The following is a 19,107-nucleotide window of genomic DNA, read 5'->3' as shown; positions in this document are numbered from 1 at the left end:
GATCTCGGAGAGGAGGGCAAGGATGGATCTCCAGAAATGGAGAAGCAAGGGACCCTGGGTACAGTTACCAACTGCCTCTCCCCCAGATGCTAGTAGCTGCACCCAGGCCTCCTTCTCCCCCAGAACGTTACCTTTGGTGGGAGGAATAAGGGGAGCATTCAAGAAGGAACCCATGTTCTTTCTTTTTTTTTCTCTTGAGACAGAGTCTCACTCTGTTGCCCAGGCTGGAGTGCAATGGGGCGATCTCGGCTCACTACAACCTCCGCCTCCTGGGTTCAAGCGATTCTCCTGCCTCAGCCTCCTGGGTAGCTGGAACCACAGGCACGTGCCACCACGCCCAGGTAATTTTTGTATTTTTAGTAGAGACAGGGTTTCACCATGTTGGCCAGGCTGGTCTCGAACTCCTGGCCTCAAGTGATCTATCCAACTCGGCCTCCCAAAGTGCAGGGATTACAGGCATGAGCCACCACGCCCAGCCGGAACCCACTTTCCTTCAATAGCTTCATCTGTCACTTGCTTAAGATCCTCCTTCATCACAAGCAGAGGACGTGGTTAGTGTTTCCTTCCTGTCTGAGGTGGGGAACAAACATATGTGCTAGAAACAGAGCTGGGGAAGAGGGATGGCGTGGGAAGGGCTGGGATGCTAGAGGCTGAGGAGCTCAGACTGTCCCAGGAACCCTGGGGAGCCATGGGGGTGCCTATACAGAGGAGGGTTTGGCTTTAGGAAGATCCTGGACCAGAGAAGAGACTGAGGCCAGGAGCCCAGTGCAAGGACCCAGATGGGTGAGGCTAGAGCTAGCCCAGGATGGGGCCGGGGCAGGGAGGAAGGGGAGGTGGGGGACATTCAGGAGGCTGAATGGGGGTTGCTCTCCCAGACAGGACCTAGGAGGAGGCATGGGTCCGGGAAGAAGCCGAGATGGGTGTGGGATCCAGTGGGTGTGAGGGGCCCCAGGGGATGTCCAGGAAAAGGGGTCCGGGAAACTGAGGTAAGCCAGGTCTGGACTTAGGAGAGATGCTGGGGTTGAGGATGGAAATATGGAGGTTGTAGCCTGGTGAGGTGGCTCAGGCCTGTAATTGCAACACTTTGGGAGGCTGAGGCGGGAGGATCACAAGGTCAGGAGTTTGAGACCAGCCTGGCCAGCATGGTGAAACCCCGTCTCTACTAAAAATACAAAAATTAGCCAGGCTTGGTGGCACATGTCTGCAGTCCCACCTACTCGGGAGGCTGAGGCACGAGAATCACTTGAACCAGGGAGGCGGAGGTTGTGGTGAGCCGAGATCTCGCCATTGCAATCCAGCCTGGACAACACAGCAAGACTTCATCTCAAAAAAAAAAAAAAAAAAAAGAAAGAAAGAAAAGAAAAGAAATATGAAGGTTGCCAACAAAGAAGAAAAACAGGTGTTAGGGGTCGATGTCCCTGAATGTGAGTAGAGAGGCAGGAAGGGGCTCATTCCCAGCTCCCCGAGGCCACAGCATTTAGGGGAAGCTGAAGAGGAAGTTCCCAAGGAACTGCTGTTTTACCCAGAGGGCTGGGGAGAGTGAAGTGCACCCCGGGGGTCTATGGAGTTGAAGCCAGAACATATCCAGAAGAAAGTCCTTCGAAATCTCACATTTTATACTTGAAATTCTTGCCAATTTTGCATTCACCTCCATCAGTCTATCCATGCGAGTTTTCATATAAAAAGATTTTCAAGTACTTACCAGTGAGTGACATTCTGTAACCTACCCTTCTGCATCCCCCGCCACCCACGGTAAAAATTTGCAAGTGAAAATGAGGCTCTGGGTTCATCCCGTGGTTTTGGGGTCTCCCAGCCCGTCTCCTGCACTGGGATGTCTATTACCCAAGCATTTAAGGTTCTGGTAAACGTGCCCATGCTGGCCTCTCCTCCTCAGAATCACCCACACTCCCAGCCCCTTCCACAGGCAGCTGAGTCCCCCATCTTCTCCCTGGCCTTGTGCCCCCATCCACCCTCCCCATGGTAGCTAGATGGATCTTTCCTTCTTTCTTTCTTTTTTTTTTTTTGAGATGGAGTTTCACTCTTGTTGCCCAGGTTGGAGTGCAATGGTGCAATCTTGGCTCACCGCAACCTCCGCCTCCTGGGTTCAAGCGATTCTCCTGCCTCAGCCTCCTGAGTAGCTGGGATTACAGGTACGTGCCACCACGCCCAGCTAATTTTGTGTTTTTAGTAGAGACAGGGTTTCTCCATGTTGGTCAGGCTGGTCTCGAACTCCCGACCTCAGGTGATCCGCCCGTCTTGGCCTCCCAAAGTGCTGGGATTACAGGTGTGAGCTACTGTGCCCAGCTGCCAGATGGATTTTTCTAAAGTGCAAACCTGACCCTGTCCCTCCACCTTATCACCCTCCACCCTCCATGGCCCCACAGTGCGCCCTTCTCCCATGGTGCGCCAGCCACACTGAACTCTGGCTCATTCTTTGAGTGTGCAGTCCTCTCTTTTCTTTTCTTTTCTTTTTTTGTTTTGAGACGGAATCTCGCTCTGTCACCCAGGCTAGTGTGCGGTGGCAGGATCTGGGCTCACTGCAACCTCCGCCTTCCAAGTTCAAGCGATTCTCCTGCCTCAGCCTCCCAAGTAGCTGGGATTACAGGTTCCTGACACCATGTCCAGGTAATTCTTTGTATTTTTAGTAGAGACGGGTTTTCGCCATGTTTGCCAGGCTGGTTTCGAACTCCTGACCTCAGGTGATTCGCCCGCTTCAGCCTCCCAAAGTGCTGGGATTACAGGCATGAGCCACTGCGCCTGGCCCTCTCTTGGCTTTTGTACCCAATGCTCTCTCTCCTGGGAAGACCCTCTCTGCCTCGGCTCTCTCTGTAAATCCCTCAAGTGTTCGCTCCTCTGGGCAGGACTGGCTACATAATTTGCAGGGCGCAGTGCAAAATCAAAATGTGGGGCCCTTGTTCAAAAATTATTAATTTCAAGATAGTGACACCAGGGCATTAAAGCAAGCATAGGGTACTTCTAAGTTTGGGGCATGGTGCAACCCCACAGTCACACTGCCATAAAGCTGGCCCTGCCTCAGGAAATCTTGGACTGTCTCCCCACCTCCCATCCCAGGCCCAGTTAGAAACTTCAGATTGCTTCTTGGCCTTTTGGCTAAGATCAAGTGTAGAATCCTCTGGCTCTGGGAGTCCCCTGGGCTTCTGCAAAAGCTCTGATCATTCTTGCCTGTTCTTTCCCCATCCCCGACCACTCTGGGATGCCATTGTTTGGTGATTATCTATTTCCTCCACTGGAAATAGAACTCTTTTTTGTTGGTTTGTTTTGGGACGGAGTCTCGCTCTGTTGCCCAGGCTAGATTACAGTGGCCCAATCTTGGCTCACTGCAACCTCTGCCTCCCGGGTTCAAGCGATTCTCCTGCCTCAGCCTCCCAGGTAGCTGGGATTATAGGTGCCTGCCATCACACCCGGATAATTTTTGTATTTTTAGTAGAGTTGGGGTTTCACCATGTCGGCCAGGCTGGTTGCGAACTCCTGACCTCAAGTGACCCGCCTGCCTCGGCCTCCCAAAGTGTTGGGATTACAGGCGCGAGCCACTGCTCCCAGCCTTGAACTGGAACTCTGAGGGCAAGGGCTAGGGCTGTGTTGGTCACCACAATGTTCCCAACGTCACTCCGCACAGGTCAGGACGACAGGCAGCACTGATACCTATCTTTGCTTTTGTGAGGTATGAGAGGGCACAGCCATCAGGGAGGACCCAAAGGCAGGAGGCAGGCATCAGGTTCCACCCTGAACACAAACATCCTTTTTGGGAACACCTTTTATCTGATTCTCTCACATATGTGCCCATGCAAAGAGCTGCAAAAGCGTGGCATTAGCCTCAGCCTTGCGGGAGATCACAGGTGTCCCCAGACACTCAGGGCCTTTGTCAGATTTAGCCACCCCAAGACACATGGGTTGGATCTGGCAGTACACTGACAGGGCAGAATCCTGGTATTGGGTCTACAGGCACTTCAAGATAATGCTCCAGCAGCCGGAGCTTTGGTCTAAAAAATGTGCAGGGCCAAAGGCAGATGAGGAATTGACAGTAGAAGTAGTTGTACTCCCTGAGCTCAGGAAATTGATGGACTTAGCTGGGCAGTTGGACAAGCTAATTATTATTATTATTTGTAGAGATGGGGTATGGCTATGTTGCCTGGGAGGCCACAGCATTTTGGGGGAAGTTAAAGTTCCTAAGGAACTACTGTTTTATCCAGAGGGCTGGGGAGAGTGAAGTGTGCCTCACAGGGTCCATGGAGTTGAAAACAGGCTGGTCTTGAACTCCTGGGCTCAAGCAATCCTCCCTGAGGGTGGCCTCTCAAAGCACTGGGATTACAGGCACGAGCCACTGTGCCTAGCTGACAAGCAAAATTTTAACTTTAAATCCTAGACACATGTGACTGTGTGTTTCTGCAGGTGGGCGGGGGTGGTCCAGGCACGCTGTGGGGGAACATGGGGGACCCATGCTAGAGGGACCAGTCTGCCCTCCTCCCATCCTTCCTGCTTCCAAATTTGTAATAAGCTACTACCAAGTGTGTGTCCCCCTTCCAGCCCTGCATTTCCTGTGTCCACATTCCCCCTGACCACCCACTGCCTCTCAGCCTCCATCCACTGTCTGCCTGCTACTTGAGCCTGGAAAAGGTCCGTCATTCCCATGCTACACAGAAGTCCCTCCCCCATCTAAAGGGTGGAGCTGTGGATATCAGAGCCCAGTGTCTTACAACTCTTCTTCCCATCTCTGCAATCTTGCTGCAGAACGGGGTAGCTGTACAGTAGGGCACACTGTCTGCTGGGTGGGGGGCAGAGGCCTCTATTAAGGTCGTCTCAAATCTCTCTTCAACCACTTCAGGCCCCAACTTGGTCCGGATCACCCTTCTGCTTGGACTATTGCAGTATCCTCCTCCCCACAGAGCTTCCTTGAGATCAGGGACTGCTACTCTCATTAGACCTCAAAACCCTTCAATGGGCCAGGCGGGGTGGCTCATGCCGCCTGTAATCCCAACACTTTAAGAGGCCGAGGCAGGTAGATCATGAGGTCAGGAGTTCGAGACCAGCCTGGCCAACATGGTGAAGAAGTCTCTACTAAAAATACAAAAATTAGCTGGGCGTCGTGGCAGGGCACCTGTAATCGCAGCTACTCGGGAAGCTGAGGCAGAAGAATCACTTGAACCCGGGTAGCGGAGGTTGCAGTGAGCCAAGATTGTGCCACTGCACTCTAGCCTGGGCGACAGCGAGACTCCGTCTCAAAAAAAAAAACAAAAAAACAAAAAACCCTTCAATGGCTTCTCATGCCACTTAGAGGACAATCCAGACTCCTCCCAGCAGCCTACGGGGTCCTGCGTCATCGGCTCCCTTCCTGCTTTCCAGCCTCAACCCAAGGTCACTCTCTTCCCTTCCCTCCCCTACTTCAGCCCCCTGGCCTCAGCTCTTTCACTCATGCTTCCCTCAGCACAGGCTCTTCCATTTGCACGGAATACCCTTCCCACCCCTTTCGAGGTTAACTCCAACCTGCGCATCCTTCAGGTCTCCGCCAGGCCTCCCCTCCTCCAGGAAGCCTTCCTCAATCTCTCTTGTTGGGTCAGGGCCCCTGGTTACAGGGTCGCGCACTTCTGTATGTGTCTCCCGCATGGCGCCCCTTGGTCACTGCAGATGCTTACACTTGCTGGTGTGATTATTTAACATCTACGGTCAGATCTGTAATCCCAGCACTGTGGGAGGCCAAGGTGGGAGGACCACTTGAGGTCAGGAGTTCAAGACCAGTATGGGAACACAGTGAGACCCCCCATCTCTACAAAAATACAAAAATTAGCTGGGTGTGGTGGCACATGCCTGTAATCCCAGCTACTTGGGAGGCTGAGGTGGGAGGATCACTTGAGGCTGGGAGGTGGAGGCTGCAGTGAGCCATGATTGCACCACTGCACTACAGCCTGGGTGACATTGAGACTGTGTCTAAAAAAAAAAAAAAAAAAAAAAAAAAAAAAAACTCAGAAAACATTTGTGTCCCCACCAAATAGTTAGCGCCGCGAAGGCAGCACCTGTGCTGTATTTGTTCCGCAATGAATCCCCAGCACACTGCACACAGCAAGGATTGCTCACATTTAAAAATGTGGGTTTAGAGCCGGACGCAGTGGCTCACGCCTGTAATCCCAGCACTTTGGGAGGCTGAGGCGGGCAGATCACGAGGTCAGGAGATCAAGACCATCCTGGCCAACGTGGAGAAATAAAAAAATTAGTCGGGTGTGGTGGCAGGCGCCTGTAATCCCAGCTACTCAAGAGGCTGAGGCAGGAGAATCGCTTGAACCCAGGAGGCGGGGGTTGCAGTGAGCGGAGATCGCGCCATTGCACTCCAGCCTAGGCGACAAGAGCGAGACTTCGACACACACACACACACACACACACACACACACACGAACAGTGCCCTCTGGCTCCCCCTCATGGGAACACACACACACACACACACACACACACACACGAACAGTGCCCTCTGGCTCCCCCTCATGGGAGCAACTGGTAATTGTAGCCAGCACTAGGCCCCCAGCATCCTCACTTCCTAGGCTCCTTTTCTGTTTTTTTGGAGACAGGGTGTCGCTCTGTGGCCCAGGCTGGAGTGCAGTGGCGCAATCCTAGCTCACTGCAGCCTCGAACTCCTGGGCTCAGTGCAGTGGCGCAATCCTAGCTCACTGCAGCCTCAAACTCCTGGGCTCAAGCAATCCTCCCGCCTTAGCCTCTCGAGTAGCTGGGACCACAGTCTCGAAACACTATGCCCCTGCTCCTAGGCCCCTTTCCCCAGGACTCATGCCCTCACTCTTCTTGATGACGTCACCTGACTTCAGCTGCCCAAGGCTAACGAACAACAAGAAGGATCTCATGATACTGCTGGGGACTTGGGGAGTAGGGTGTGGTCAGACGAGGTCCCCCAGGACTCAGGCTGGTCCCATGACTCATGGCATAACATGTTCAAGGCCTAGACCCCCCAGAAAAGCTGTGGCAGAATCTAGGATATGTCATCCCACGAGGTCACAGTCATGTGCCCCAGGTCATGAAAAGGGCCAGTTCAGTCTTGGGCTCTCTTTACCATGCCCTCACACCAGTGTCCCTCCAGGTGACAGGACCCAGCTTCCCTCCACTCTCCTACCTCTGGGGACATCATTAGTGAAGCCCTGAGTTTAGGGGGTGCTATTCCTCTTACTGCCAACCCCGTTCCTGGATCTCCAAGGAGGCTCAACATCTCCTAGACCGGGGTTTGGTTCTGCAAACCTCCAGGCTTGGTGTCTCATGGGGCCTAGGGCTGCCCAAGACAGAGTAAGGACCCACCCTGCAAAGACATGGGACTCCAGGCCCACAGGTTGACAGGGGCTGCACCCTCTAGCTACATTTTCTTACCCCCTCCTCTCAAATCAGCTGAATCTGCCATCTGCCCCAACTGACCCCCTAACACTGCTCTCTGGGGGGTCACCGCAGCCTTTATTTATATCATTGAACACAAGAGTTTCTTGGGTCTGAATTGCTTGGTCTTCTTCCCCCTGTCCCTCTGCCTGCTGGTCCTGTTTAGTCTTGGTTAGGTTTTTCTTTGCGTCACCCTTAAATATGGAAAGTCCCTAGCCAGGGGCAGTAGCTCACGCCTGTAATCCCAGCAATTCAGGAGGCTGAGACGGGAGGATCACTTGAGGCCAGTTTGGGATCAGCCTGGGCAATATAGTGAGACCCCATCTGTAAAAAAAAAAAAAAAGAAAAAAAGAAAAAATGTCCCATAGTGGGGACTTGGAACCACCCCCCACAAGAAGCCGTCTTAACCCCAGCAGTGTCAGTTCCCATCTCTGCTGACAAAGCCCTCATTTCTATTTCCAGCTTCAGCCTCAGACCAGGGGTCCTGCACCCTCCTGAATGCCACATCCTGGACATCCTCAGGGCCCCCTACCCCTACCAAGTTCCCCACTGGCCATATCATCTTCCCAAACCTGCTCCTCCTCCCTGGTCCTATATGAGGGCAGTCCCCCCCATCTTCCTGCCCCACCCCATGGCCCCGCAGCTCCATAACCCACCGCCTCAGCTTCCCACAGTTTCCCGAGTGTCTCTGTCAACCCACTCCCTTTTCTTGTTCCCTAGCCCAGCTGGTCCAACTTCGTCCTCACCCACCCAGGTCCCTGCCCCAGCTTCCCCTGGGGCTCCCAGCTTCAGTCTTCCCCTTGGGTCCACCCTACTCATAGCACTAGAAGGATCTTCCTAAAGCCCCAATCTGACCCCATTCCTCTCTTGCATACAACCCTCCATGGCTCCCCAGTATCATCAGGCCAGAGTCTGAGCTCCTCAGCCTGGAGGTCCTAGACCCTGCTCAACCGTCCTGCCTCACCTCTACCATAGCACCCCCAGTGCCCAGGGCACACCACCACCTTGCTTGTGCTGTGCCCTCTGCCTGAAAGAGCTTTCCTTCTGCTCTTTGCCCAGTTATCTCCTTCATATGTCATTCTCAGATCACATGTGTCCTCCTCCAGGAAGCCCTCCCTGACCACACCTGGGGCTGAGCAGGGTACCTCTTCTGGACTGTCACAATCCCCCAGGCTTCCCTCATCCCCACATCCCTGGTCACTCTGTGCTATCACTGTCTGGGGATGTGTCTGTCTCCCATTTGACTTTAGGCCCCTTCGGGCAGGGCTCAGGGCTATCTGGATCACCACAGCATCCCCCAACCCAGGGCATGCTCAGAGCCGACACGCAGGGAACATCTATTGTCCGAATGGATCGCCATCCTCAGCCTCCTCCAGGGTCCTCAGACTGAACTGGGCGGGGAGGGGGTGTCTCCCCAAAGGAGGCATTCCCCAGCTCCAGACCCCTGCTCCGTCCCCCAACCCCCATAGACAGAGACGAGGGCAAGGGTCTTCGCCCAAGCTTAGAAAAATAGGACTTTCTTGTTTTGCCCTGGTGTCCCCGACACCCTCCCCATCAGAGTTTTAAAAACCATGAGCAATTTGGTGAGTTTGAGGCCAGGTCCCACAGGGTGTCCGGGTCCTGCTGTCCGTGGGGCCAGAGGACCCTTAGACGGGGGGCGCCTGGCTAGGGTCCCACAGGTTCGTGGCCGGGCACCCAGGGCTCGCAGTCCAGCTGGACCACGGTGTGGGCCCTGAGCGCCGCGGGCTCCGGGGCGGGCGGGGCGGGCGTGGGCGTGGGGCCCAGGGCGCCGTTGGTCTGGGAGCAAACGCTGCTAACAGGCGCGGGAATCTTGGCCTTGCCGGGGGGCTGGCCGCCGTGCACCTTGTAGCGCATTAGCAGCACGAAGATGAAGACCAGTACCGAGGCTACGATGACGCCGCCCAGCGCGATGATCATCGTGCCGCCCAGGAAGGGAGCGTGCGGCGCCCCGCATGGCCGCAGCGCAGGTTCGGTGGAGAAGCGGGCGCAGCCCACAGGCCGTGTGGCCGTGAGCCCCGTGGCGCTGTCCTCATACACGGCTAGCACGCACAGATCGTAGGTCCGGCCTGACGCCAGGTCCGTCAGCAGGAACGAGCGGCTCTCCGCCGGGATCATCCTGCAGGGCAGGCAGGTGGGGGTCAGGTCTCAGGCTGCCCAGCCCCCAACCTGTGCTTCCCCCACCAAACTCCCTGCGGGGCTATACTTCCCACCAGTCCACTCCTTCATTTCATTCTACCCAATGAGCTCCCTCTCACCAACATCCCAATTCCCTTTGGTCTGACATCCCATTCAGCCACCTGACTGATACCCCTCCAGTCTGTTGGCCAATTTCACTCTAGCCCACCCTCTCACACGTCCTCATAGCCTGCTGCCCATTTTCACTCTAGTCCCACCATCCAATTTCTCTAACAGCTCACCACGTGAGTTCTTCCAATCCATCCTGTTTCTTTTCTTTCTTTCTTTCTGTTTTCTTATAGACAGGGTCTTGCTCTGTTGCCCAAGCTGGAGTGCAGTGGCATGATCACAGCTCACTGCAGCCTCTGACTCCTGGACTCAAGCCATCCTCCCGCCTCAGCCTCCTGAGTAGCCGGAACTACAGGTGTGCACTACCATGCCCAGCTAATTTTTAAATTTTTTGTAGAGACAGGCTCTTGCTATATTGCCCAAGCTGGTCTCAAACTCCTCGCCTCAAGGCAGTCCAGCCTCCTGCCTTGGCCTCCTTAAGTGTTGGGATTACAGGCGTGAGCCACCACACCTTGCCGGTTTCATTTTATACCCAACTGCCCAATTTCCCTTTTGCACTGCCCACTCAATTTCCCTGCAGCCTGCAGCCCAGCTCCGCTCTAGCCTCCCTGCCCAATTTTGCCCCAATCCTCTGCCTGATTTCACTCTGGTCCCACTGCCAGTCATCTCTCCAGTTCACCACCCAATTCTGCTCTAACCCTGTCCAATTTCCATCTAATTTAATCCTTTTGTCTTCTAGCCACCCCCATCCAATTTCCCCCACATTTTACCTCCCAGTCTCCTCCAGACGCTTGCCAATTTCCCTCTGGTTCCCCTATTTCCTGCAGCCTATGCCAAATTTCCCTTTTCCAGCTGCCTGATTTTCCTCTAGTGTACAGCTAGGATTCTCTCCAATCAAACCACCTGATCTCCCTGTACCCCTGTTGCCCAATTTCCTTGTAACCTGCCAATAAATGTCCCCCTAGCCCTATTGCCTTATTATTATGACTGTATCGATAGCCTGTTTTCCAATGAGTCCTGTCGTCTGATTCCCTTTTCATTAAACTAATGTGCCTCCGTCACTACTGCTTTCTTTTTCTCCCTGTTGCCTTATTTCTTTCCAGCTCTGTCACCTGCTTCTCTTTTATCTCTGTTGGCTGGTTTCTATTTATCTTTTTCTTTCTTGTTTCCTTTTAATCCTTACCACCCAATTTCACTATAGTTTCTTTTGTAGTTGGGCACCCTGTTGGAGAGTTGACTTATCACCTGTTTTATTCCTAGGCTATTCTAATGAGAGAGGTACAGGGAACTCCGTGGCCGCCTGGGGCAGGGTGACTGTCTAGGACAGCATTCATCCCATTCCCCACCTGGCAAGGTGGCCAGGACTTGTGTGACTTTTTTTTTTTTTTTGAGACGGAGTCTCACTCTGTCACCCAGGCTGGAGTGCAGTGGCACAGCCTCGGCTCACTGCAACCTCCGCCTCCCAGGTTCAAGCAATTCTCCTGCCTCAGCCTCCTGAGTAGCTGGGACTACAGGCGCGGGCCACCACGCCTGGCTAATTTTTTGTATTTTTAGTAGAGACGAGGTTTCACCGTGTTAGCCAGGATGGTCTCAAACTCCTGACCTGGTGATCCACCTGCCTCGGCCTCCCAAAGTGCTGGGATTATAGGGGTTAAGCCACCGCGCCTGGCCGACTTGTGTGATTTTCAGGGGCAGGACTTCTGTGCAATCTTCCGAGTCATGTCTGAGAAAGGGAGTAGAATGAGCTCAGTGGGTTGCCAGGACTGAAATGGAAATCAAGTGGCCTTTTCTTGAGGTGTTGGCCCCAAGGGAGGGAAAGGACATCCAGGTACTACTAGGTCCCCAAGGAACAGTCCTCAACCCTGGGGAGGTCCAGTCTTTACAGTCAGCCTTGGGGCTGCACCCTTGGCCCAGCCTGGCCGTGAGGACAGGGACTCACCCACAGCCGCAGTCCATCCATGCAAGGTTGGACTTTGGTAAGAGGTGTCAACAGCACCTAGGTCAGCAGCCACCACTGCTGACCACATGCGGTCACTGCAGATGTGCTGAGTGCTCTCCAGCTTGGGGGAACAAGTTGGACTGAGCCACCTCTTGGAGTGTGTAAACCCCAGGTTCTGTGTTTGCAACAACAGGAGAGAGGAGAGAATCCCCCACAAGTGTGGCAAACTGGATATTTCTGTTTACCTGGCAAAAGGAACTTGAACTAGGTTTGATTTGATTTAGAAAATAAAAAATCTGTCGGGCGCGGTGGCTCAGGCCTGTAATCCTAGCACTTTGGGAGGCCGAGGCGGGTGGATCACGATGTCAGGAGATCGAGACCATCCTGGCTAACATGGTGAAACCCCATCTCTACTAAAAATACAAAAAATTAGCCGGGTGTGGTGACGGGCGCCTGTAGTCCCAGCTACTCGGGAGGCTGAGGCAGGAGAATGGCATGAACCTGGGAGGCGGAGATTGCAGTGAGTCAAGATCGTGCCACTGCACTGCAGCCTGGGCAACAGAGTGAGACTCCGTCTCAAAAAAAAAAAAAGAAAAGAAAAAACCTACACTGGGTGTGGTGGTTCACGCCTGTAATCCCAGCACTTTGGGAGGCTGAGGCAGGTGGATCACCTGAGGTCAGGACTTCTAGACCAGCCTGGCCAACATGGCAAAACCCCGTCTCCACTAAAAATAAAATGCAAACATTAGCTGGGCGTGCTGGTGCACGTCTGTAATCCCAGCTACTCGAGAGGCTGAGGCACAAGAATCGCTTGAACCTGGGAAGCGGAGGTTGTAGTGAGCCGAGATGGCACCACTGCACTCCAGCCTGGGCGACAAAGTGAGACCCTGTCTCAAAAAAAAAAAAATCTGGATGTCACTATATTAGAACTTGAAACATGGAATAGTTCACACCACACACACCCGAAGCCCAGTCTCTATCAAACCTCCTCCCTGCAATTTCCTTCTAACCTCTGGTCTGATTTCTTTTTCTAACAGAGCTGCTTATTTCATTTTTTCTGGGCTCCCTGTGCTTTCCTGTTTGATCTCCTTTTCTTCCGGCAGCCCAGCTAGTATCTAGTCCTGTCATCTGGAAAACCTGGTGTTTCTCTCTTTATCTTTACAACTTAAATTTATTTTTATCCCCTTACCTTCCCCACCCACCCTTGCCCATTAACATTTTATTCTTCTGCCCTGATTACTTTCTCTTCCCGCTGCCTGGTTTCCTTTTTCTGTTTGCTACTACTATTTATTCTTGCTGCCTAATTTCTTTTTACCCATGCAGCCTGATTTCGTTTATCCTTATTGCTTGATCTTTTTTAGCCCTGTAGCCTGATATATTTTAACATTTGCTGTCTCATTTACTTCGTCCTTCTTGTCTGACTTCTTTTTATCACTGCTGTCAGATTTCATTGACCCTTTCTGCCAGATTCTTGTTATCCTTGCTGCCTGATTTCTTTTACTTTTGCTCTCTGATTTCTTTTGGAACCTTCCAGCATCACTTATCAGTTGTGCTTCGGTGTAGGGTATTAGTAGGTGTACCCTCAACCCTCCCCTTGCCTCACTCCCCCACCCAAGCTACCCCAGTGCCTGGACCCTGCACCTGTAGACGAGGATGTCATCAGCCGAGCTGTTGTACTGGATCTGGTACATGCGGATGCCCGGGATAGGCCGCTGATCCGGCCACTGGACAAGAGCAGCTGTGGCCCCGTGCTCAGTCACCTGGACGCCACGGTCGGTAGGGGGCCCAGTGTCGGCCACCTTGGCAGAAGCAGAGGCAGCGGAGGGTGGGGTGAGAGCATCAGGATCCCCGTCCCGCGGGGGGTCACAGCTGGTGCTGTTGGCTAGCTGAGGAGGTGGTGGGGGACCCACAGTCAGCTCCACAGCAGCTGTGGCCTCGCCAGCTGCATTGGCCGCAATGCAGGTGAAGATGCCACCATCACCCGGCTCGGTGACCAGCAGCTCCAGCGTCCCATTGGGGAAGGCGCGGGCACGGCTTGAGTTGCCTAGCAGCCGGCCCTGGGGTGACACCCAACGCACACGGGGCTCTGGGTCCCCCACTGCCCGGCAGCGCAGGGCAGCCGGCCGACCTGCGGGCACAGCCAGAGGCGGTGAGCGGTGAGTCACCACGGGCGGCTCGCAGACAAACTCCTCCTCGCCCACCGCCCAGAAGTAGCGGCCGCCCAGAGCAGGTGGGGACGCGCAGGCCTCGAGGTCGTCCTCCCGCGCCAGGCGACGCAGCCACACCAGCTCGCAGTTGCAGTGCAGGGGGTTCCCGCCAAAGGCCAGCACCAGGGCAGAGGCGGGCGAGCCCCGGGGCCTGGCGAGCAGGGGCAGGCGGGAGAAGAGTGGGTCGGGTGGGATTGTGGTCAGGCGGTTGGAGGTCATGTCCAGCCGGGCCAGCTTGTGCAGGCGGGAAAAGGCGCCGGCGGGCACAGAAGCCAGCAGGTTGTGGTCGAGGCCCAACGTGTTGACGTTGCCCAGGCGGCCCAGGGCCTCCCAGGGCAGCTGCTCGAGGTTGTTGTAGGAGAGGTCGAGGTCCTCCAGCGTCTCGGCACAATCATCCAGGGCGCCGGCCGCCAGCGCTGCCAGCTGGTTGTTGCTGAGGATGAGGTGGCGCAAGTTGACCAGGCCGCGCAGCTGGCCCTCGCCCAGTGAGGTCAGCCGGTTGCCATCCAGGTGCAGGGCACGCAGGGCCCGCAGGTCGGCGAAGGCGCCGGCAGCCACATGGCGGATGGTGTTCCGCGACAGGCTCAGATGCAGCAGGCCTGTCATGTTGGCCAGGTCGCGGCGGCGCACGGAGGCGATGAAGTTGTCTGCCAGCCGCAGCTCGGCTGCCCGGCGGTCCAGCGAGGGTGGCACGAACAGGAGGCCTGCTCCTGGGCACAGCACGCTTAGGGGCAGCGACTGTGTCTGGCAGCGGCAGCGGCGGGGACATGGGCTGGGTGTGGCTGACTGGGGTGGGGATGAGGCAGGGGCCAGCGGCAGCAGGCACAGGAGCAACGGGAGGATGGCCATCGCGGGCAGGGGTGTCCTGCGGAGAAGAGGGGAGGCGTGAGGGCAGAAGAGGGGTTCTACAGGGGCTGGGGGTGGTCTGAGACCAGGAGAGAAGGTCACAGTGGGCTGAGGGCAGAAGGGCTGGTCAAAGACCGTCAGATGTGACCAAAAGCCAGAGGAAGGCCAGGCGCGGTGGCTCACACATGTAATCCCGGCATTTGGGGAGGCTGAGGCAGGAGGATGGCTTGAGGCCAGGAGTTCAAGACCAGCCTGGGCAAAAAAGTGAGACCGTGTATCTATTATACAAAAATTTTTAAAAATTAGCTGGGCATGGTGGCGCCCACCTGTGGTCCTAGCTACGTGGGACACTGAGGTGGGAGGATCAATTTGAGCCCAAGAATTTGAGGCTGCAGTGAGCTATGATTGCACCACCACACTCCAGCCTGGGCAACAGAGTGTGACTCTGTCTCTCCAAAAGAAAAAAGAAAAGAAATGGTCAGAGAAATGACAGCTGGTCTGGGTGAGTGGCAGGAAAACCAGAGGGCTTTAGACGTGGTCAGAGATGGTAAAAGCTGGCCATGGGGAGATGGGGCAGCCAGGGTGGCAACAATGATCAGAAGTGGTCAGATATGACCAGAGAAGAGAAAGGGTTACAGATGGTCAGGAAGATGAGCAGTGGACAAAGAGAAGGGAGGGCATGGGTTGGGCTCAGATCTGGGGGAGATGACCATGTCAGAGACACGTGGTCAGAAACGGCCCAAAGCCAGCAAGGTGGTCAGAGAGGAGGAAAAGGACAGACATGGCAGAGTCAGTGGGAGCCCAGGACAGCTGCTCAGGAGGATGGTGCGGGGACAGGTCATCGGAGAGAGGAAAGGCAGCAGAGATGTTCGAGATGATCAGAGGGCATCAGCGAGTGAGAGAGGAGAGGTGGCCAGAGATTATCAGAGGGCATCAGTGAGTGAGAGAGAGAGAAGAGGTGGCCAGAGATGATCAGAGGGCATCAGCGAGCGAGAGAAAAGAGGTGGCCAGAGATGATCAAGAGGGCATCAGTGAGTGAGAAAGAGAGAAGAGGTGGCCAGAGATGATCAAGAGGGCATCAATGAGTGAGAGAGAGAGAAGAGGTGGCCAGAGATGATCAGAGGGCATCAGTGAGTGAGAGAGAGAGGAGAGGTGGCCAGAGATGGTCAGACGGTTGCAGACTGGGAGTTAGGGTCAGGGGTGGGAGGAGGGCAAGAGCAGTGGGAGAGATGGCCAGAGAAAGGGAAAGGTGGCCAGAGGAAGCTAGAGAGGAGAGATGGACAGAGGCTGCTGGAGAGAAGAGTGGTGGACAGCAATGTCAAAGATGGATGGGGACGGTCACAGACCCAGGCTTAGATTCAGGGGTGGAGAAGGAGCAAGAGAGCTGGTGAATGATGATTAGAGAGAGGCACAGTGGACACAGATGTCAGCGATGGTCACTGAGAAGCAGCAGGCAGAGGCGACTGGAGAGAGGACCTGTGGACAGGGGTGTCACAAAGATGATCAGAGAGAGAAAAAGGGAACAGAGATGGCCATTGAGAGGACAGGTGGAGAAAGGAGACCAGAGAGAGGAGTGGTGGACAAGAGAGGTGGCGGAGACAGTCGGACCGGATAGACAGCGAGAGGCTGTAAGGGTTGCAGGGGTCAGAGACCTGGAGGTCCCATCAACTGGGGCAGGGAAGGTCAGAGAGGGGCAGGGATGGCCAGTGTCCAGAGAGTGTTTGGAGCAGAGCAGGAGCTGAAGGCAGACCCATGGGGGAATGTCTTTTTTTCTGGAGAAACCCCAAGAGTGTCAAAGGGTACCTGGTACCGTAACCCGCAGCCACAATGCTCCTCCCAGCCCCTCCCCACCTTGAGGTTTCAGCAGCCTTACCTGAGCTAGAAGCAGCCCCAGGGAGCAGAGTCCTAGCTCCAGGGGAGTCAGAGGTCAAGGCTCTGGAGGGAGCATCTGGTCATGCTTTTCCTGTCCCCAAGGCTTCTGTAGAGGGACTGTGTCCTGACTCGGCTCAAATCTGTGGCAACGGAGTCTCCAGACCTTAATACTCGGGGTTCCAGACCCCTAAATATTGGGCCTCTAGGGTCCAGTTTTAGGGGTCCAGTTTGGGTTGTTCAGGGTCAGGGTCTCCCAGGTCCAGTCTTGGGATGCTAAGCAGCCAAACGGTGGGGTTTAGAGTCTGAGATCCGATCCCGGGGTTCTGCATTCAGATATTGGGGTGCTGAGTCAAGATTGGGAGGTCTCAAGCCCCAGATTTAAGCACTCAGGTCTGCAGCAAGGACTTCAGGCCCAAACTCGGGTTCAGGCCCCTTGGAATCCCACAGTCCAGATCTTGGAATTTGAGGCCTGAATCCCAGGGTTCAGGTCCCCAAGAGTGGGTTCCAGGGTACAGTACTGGAAATCCAGTCCCAGATTTCAAGGTCCCAGGCCCAGAATTCAGAGTTCAGCTCCAGGCTTGAGGTTTTAGATGTCAAATCTTGGGGTTCTGCTCCAAATATTGGGGTCTGTGTTCCAAATTGTGGGGTTCCGGCTCCAAATATTGAGGTCCCAGTGACCGATGTTGAGATTCCAGCCCCATATACTGGGGTTCAGGCTCCAGATCTTGGGGTTCCACGGCCGGATCTCGGGGTGCTGGTCCCAGATCAGGGTTCCAGGCTCGGGTTTCCGGAATTCCCGATTCAATCTGGGGGTGCAGGCCCCCGAGGTGGAGGTTAGGGCGCGGAGTCCGGGGCGGCGGCGTCCCGGCTGGCTTCCTGGGCTGCGGCGGAGGCTGACTGGGAGGGAGGGGACCGGCTGCGGTGGGGAGGGGGGCGACCGGGCAGCCCCAGGGCCGGGTGGGGCGAGGCCTGGGAGCGGAGGGACGGTCAGACAGACTGGAACACGCGGGATGGGGGCACCGCAGCGCAGGCGGGGGCGCAGGGGGGAGGGGCCGCGCTCAGAGACCCCTCCCCCGCCGGGGCCGAGGCGGGGGCCGGGCGGGGGCCGGGCTGGGCGGGCCGGGTCCAGGCGCTCCCGCGGCCTCCTCGCCGGGAACCCAGGGCAGCGCGCGCACCGGCGCTTAAAGGCGCAGGCTCCGCGCGCACCCGCGCTTAAAGGCGTAGGCACCCGCCCCTTCTCTCAAAGACGCGCCCCGGCCCCACCTCCCATGGAGTCGCACTGGCGCTGCTGGGAACGAGAATCCCTGGATACACAGAGACTGAGACAGAGAGACAGAGAAGAACGGAGATACAGAAAGGCAGACAAAAAGATGGGCAGGCTTAGATTGATGGATAGAGAGGAGTAAATGGAAAGAGGCAGAGAGACAGATTGAAACACACACATATTCGAGACATGGAAATGCACAGAGACAGCGAGACACAGAGAGTGATGGAGAGACAAGAGATAAGGACAAGTCAGAGAAAGACAGAAACAGAGATAGAGACGTGCGTGCGCGCGCACACACAGACACACACATACACACTCATACGCTCTAAGACGCAGCACCTGGGCTGTGAGAATGGTGTGTGTATATGTGCATTCAGTAACCATTCCTAGCCTTGAGTGTAGCGCTTCATTCCAGAGCCACTGGCCCCCCAAACCTGTCTCTTTCTGCCCCCCTATCTCAGCACCACCTCCCTGGAATGTCCTTTCCACGGTTGGAGTTTCCTTACCTGGCCATGCCCAGCAACAGGCTTGATCTTTCAGGCCAGAGGGGCTCCTTCCCAAGGCTCCTTTCTCTGCCTGCAAGAGGGAAAACTTGTGCCATCTGGGATTAGGGAAAGACCTCAAGACACACTGACAGCCGGGGGCGGTGGCTCACGCCTGTAATCCCGGCTCGTTGGGAGGCCAAGGCGGGCGGATCTTTTGAGATCAGGCGTTGGAGACCAGCCTGGCCAACATGGAGAAACCCCATCTCTACTAAAAATACAAAAATTAGCCGGGTGTGGTGGCGGGCGCCCGTAATCCCAGCTACTTGGGAGGCTGAGGCAAGAGAATTGCTTGAACCCGGGAGGTGGAGATTGTAGTCATCTGAGATCCAGCCATTGCACTCCAGCCTGGGTGACAGAGTGAGACTCTGTCTTTAAAAGAAAGAAAGAAAGAAAGAAAAGCAGAGAGGGATGCCTTGCCTTGCAGGAGCCAGGCCAGGTGTCCTTGCAGTGCAGCCCACCAGGATCACCCGGGGGCACCATAGATCTCCGGGTCCCAACCTCAGAGTTTCTGGTTCAGTGGGTCTGAGGTGGGACCCGAACATTTGCATTTTTAACGAGTACCCAGGTGATGCTAATGTGACTTTTCAAAGACCATACTTTTTTTTTTGAGACAGGGTCTTGCTTTGTCACCCAGGCTGGAGCACATTGGTGCAATCATAATTGACTGCAACCTCAAATTCCTGGGCTCAAGCAATCCTCCCACCTCAGGCTCCAGAGTAACTGGGACTACAGGCATGCATCGCCATATCCAGCTAATTTTTAAAATTTCTTGTAGAGACAGGGTCT

At 55.2% G+C, this 19,107-nt stretch overlaps 1 protein-coding gene and 1 pseudogene across 1 annotated transcript; one reads left to right on the top strand and one right to left on the bottom strand.

Moving 5' to 3' along the window:
• Positions 1 to 3,091: 3,091 nt before the first annotated feature.
• On the top strand, positions 3,092 to 3,265 carry LOC112437923 (U2 spliceosomal RNA; annotated as a pseudogene).
• Positions 3,266 to 8,881: 5,616 nt separating this feature from the next.
• Positions 8,882 to 17,693, bottom strand: LRFN3 (leucine rich repeat and fibronectin type III domain containing 3). The gene is made up of 3 exons (XM_034944217.4): positions 16,511 to 17,693; positions 13,226 to 14,656; positions 8,882 to 9,517 (listed from the first exon to the last, which is right to left on the bottom strand). The coding sequence occupies exons 2-3, from the start codon at positions 14,638 to 14,640 to the stop codon at positions 9,046 to 9,048; spliced, it is 1,887 nt and encodes a 628-aa protein (XP_034800108.2). The 5' UTR covers positions 14,641 to 14,656; positions 16,511 to 17,693; the 3' UTR covers positions 8,882 to 9,045.
• Between the last annotated feature and the right edge of the window lie 1,414 nt (positions 17,694 to 19,107).

Source organism: Pan paniscus, chromosome 20, assembly GCF_029289425.2.
Source record: "Pan paniscus chromosome 20, NHGRI_mPanPan1-v2.0_pri, whole genome shotgun sequence".
In the NCBI taxonomy this organism is placed as follows: domain Eukaryota; kingdom Metazoa; phylum Chordata; class Mammalia; order Primates; family Hominidae; genus Pan; species Pan paniscus.
This window is presented reverse-complemented; position numbering and strand designations above follow the sequence as displayed.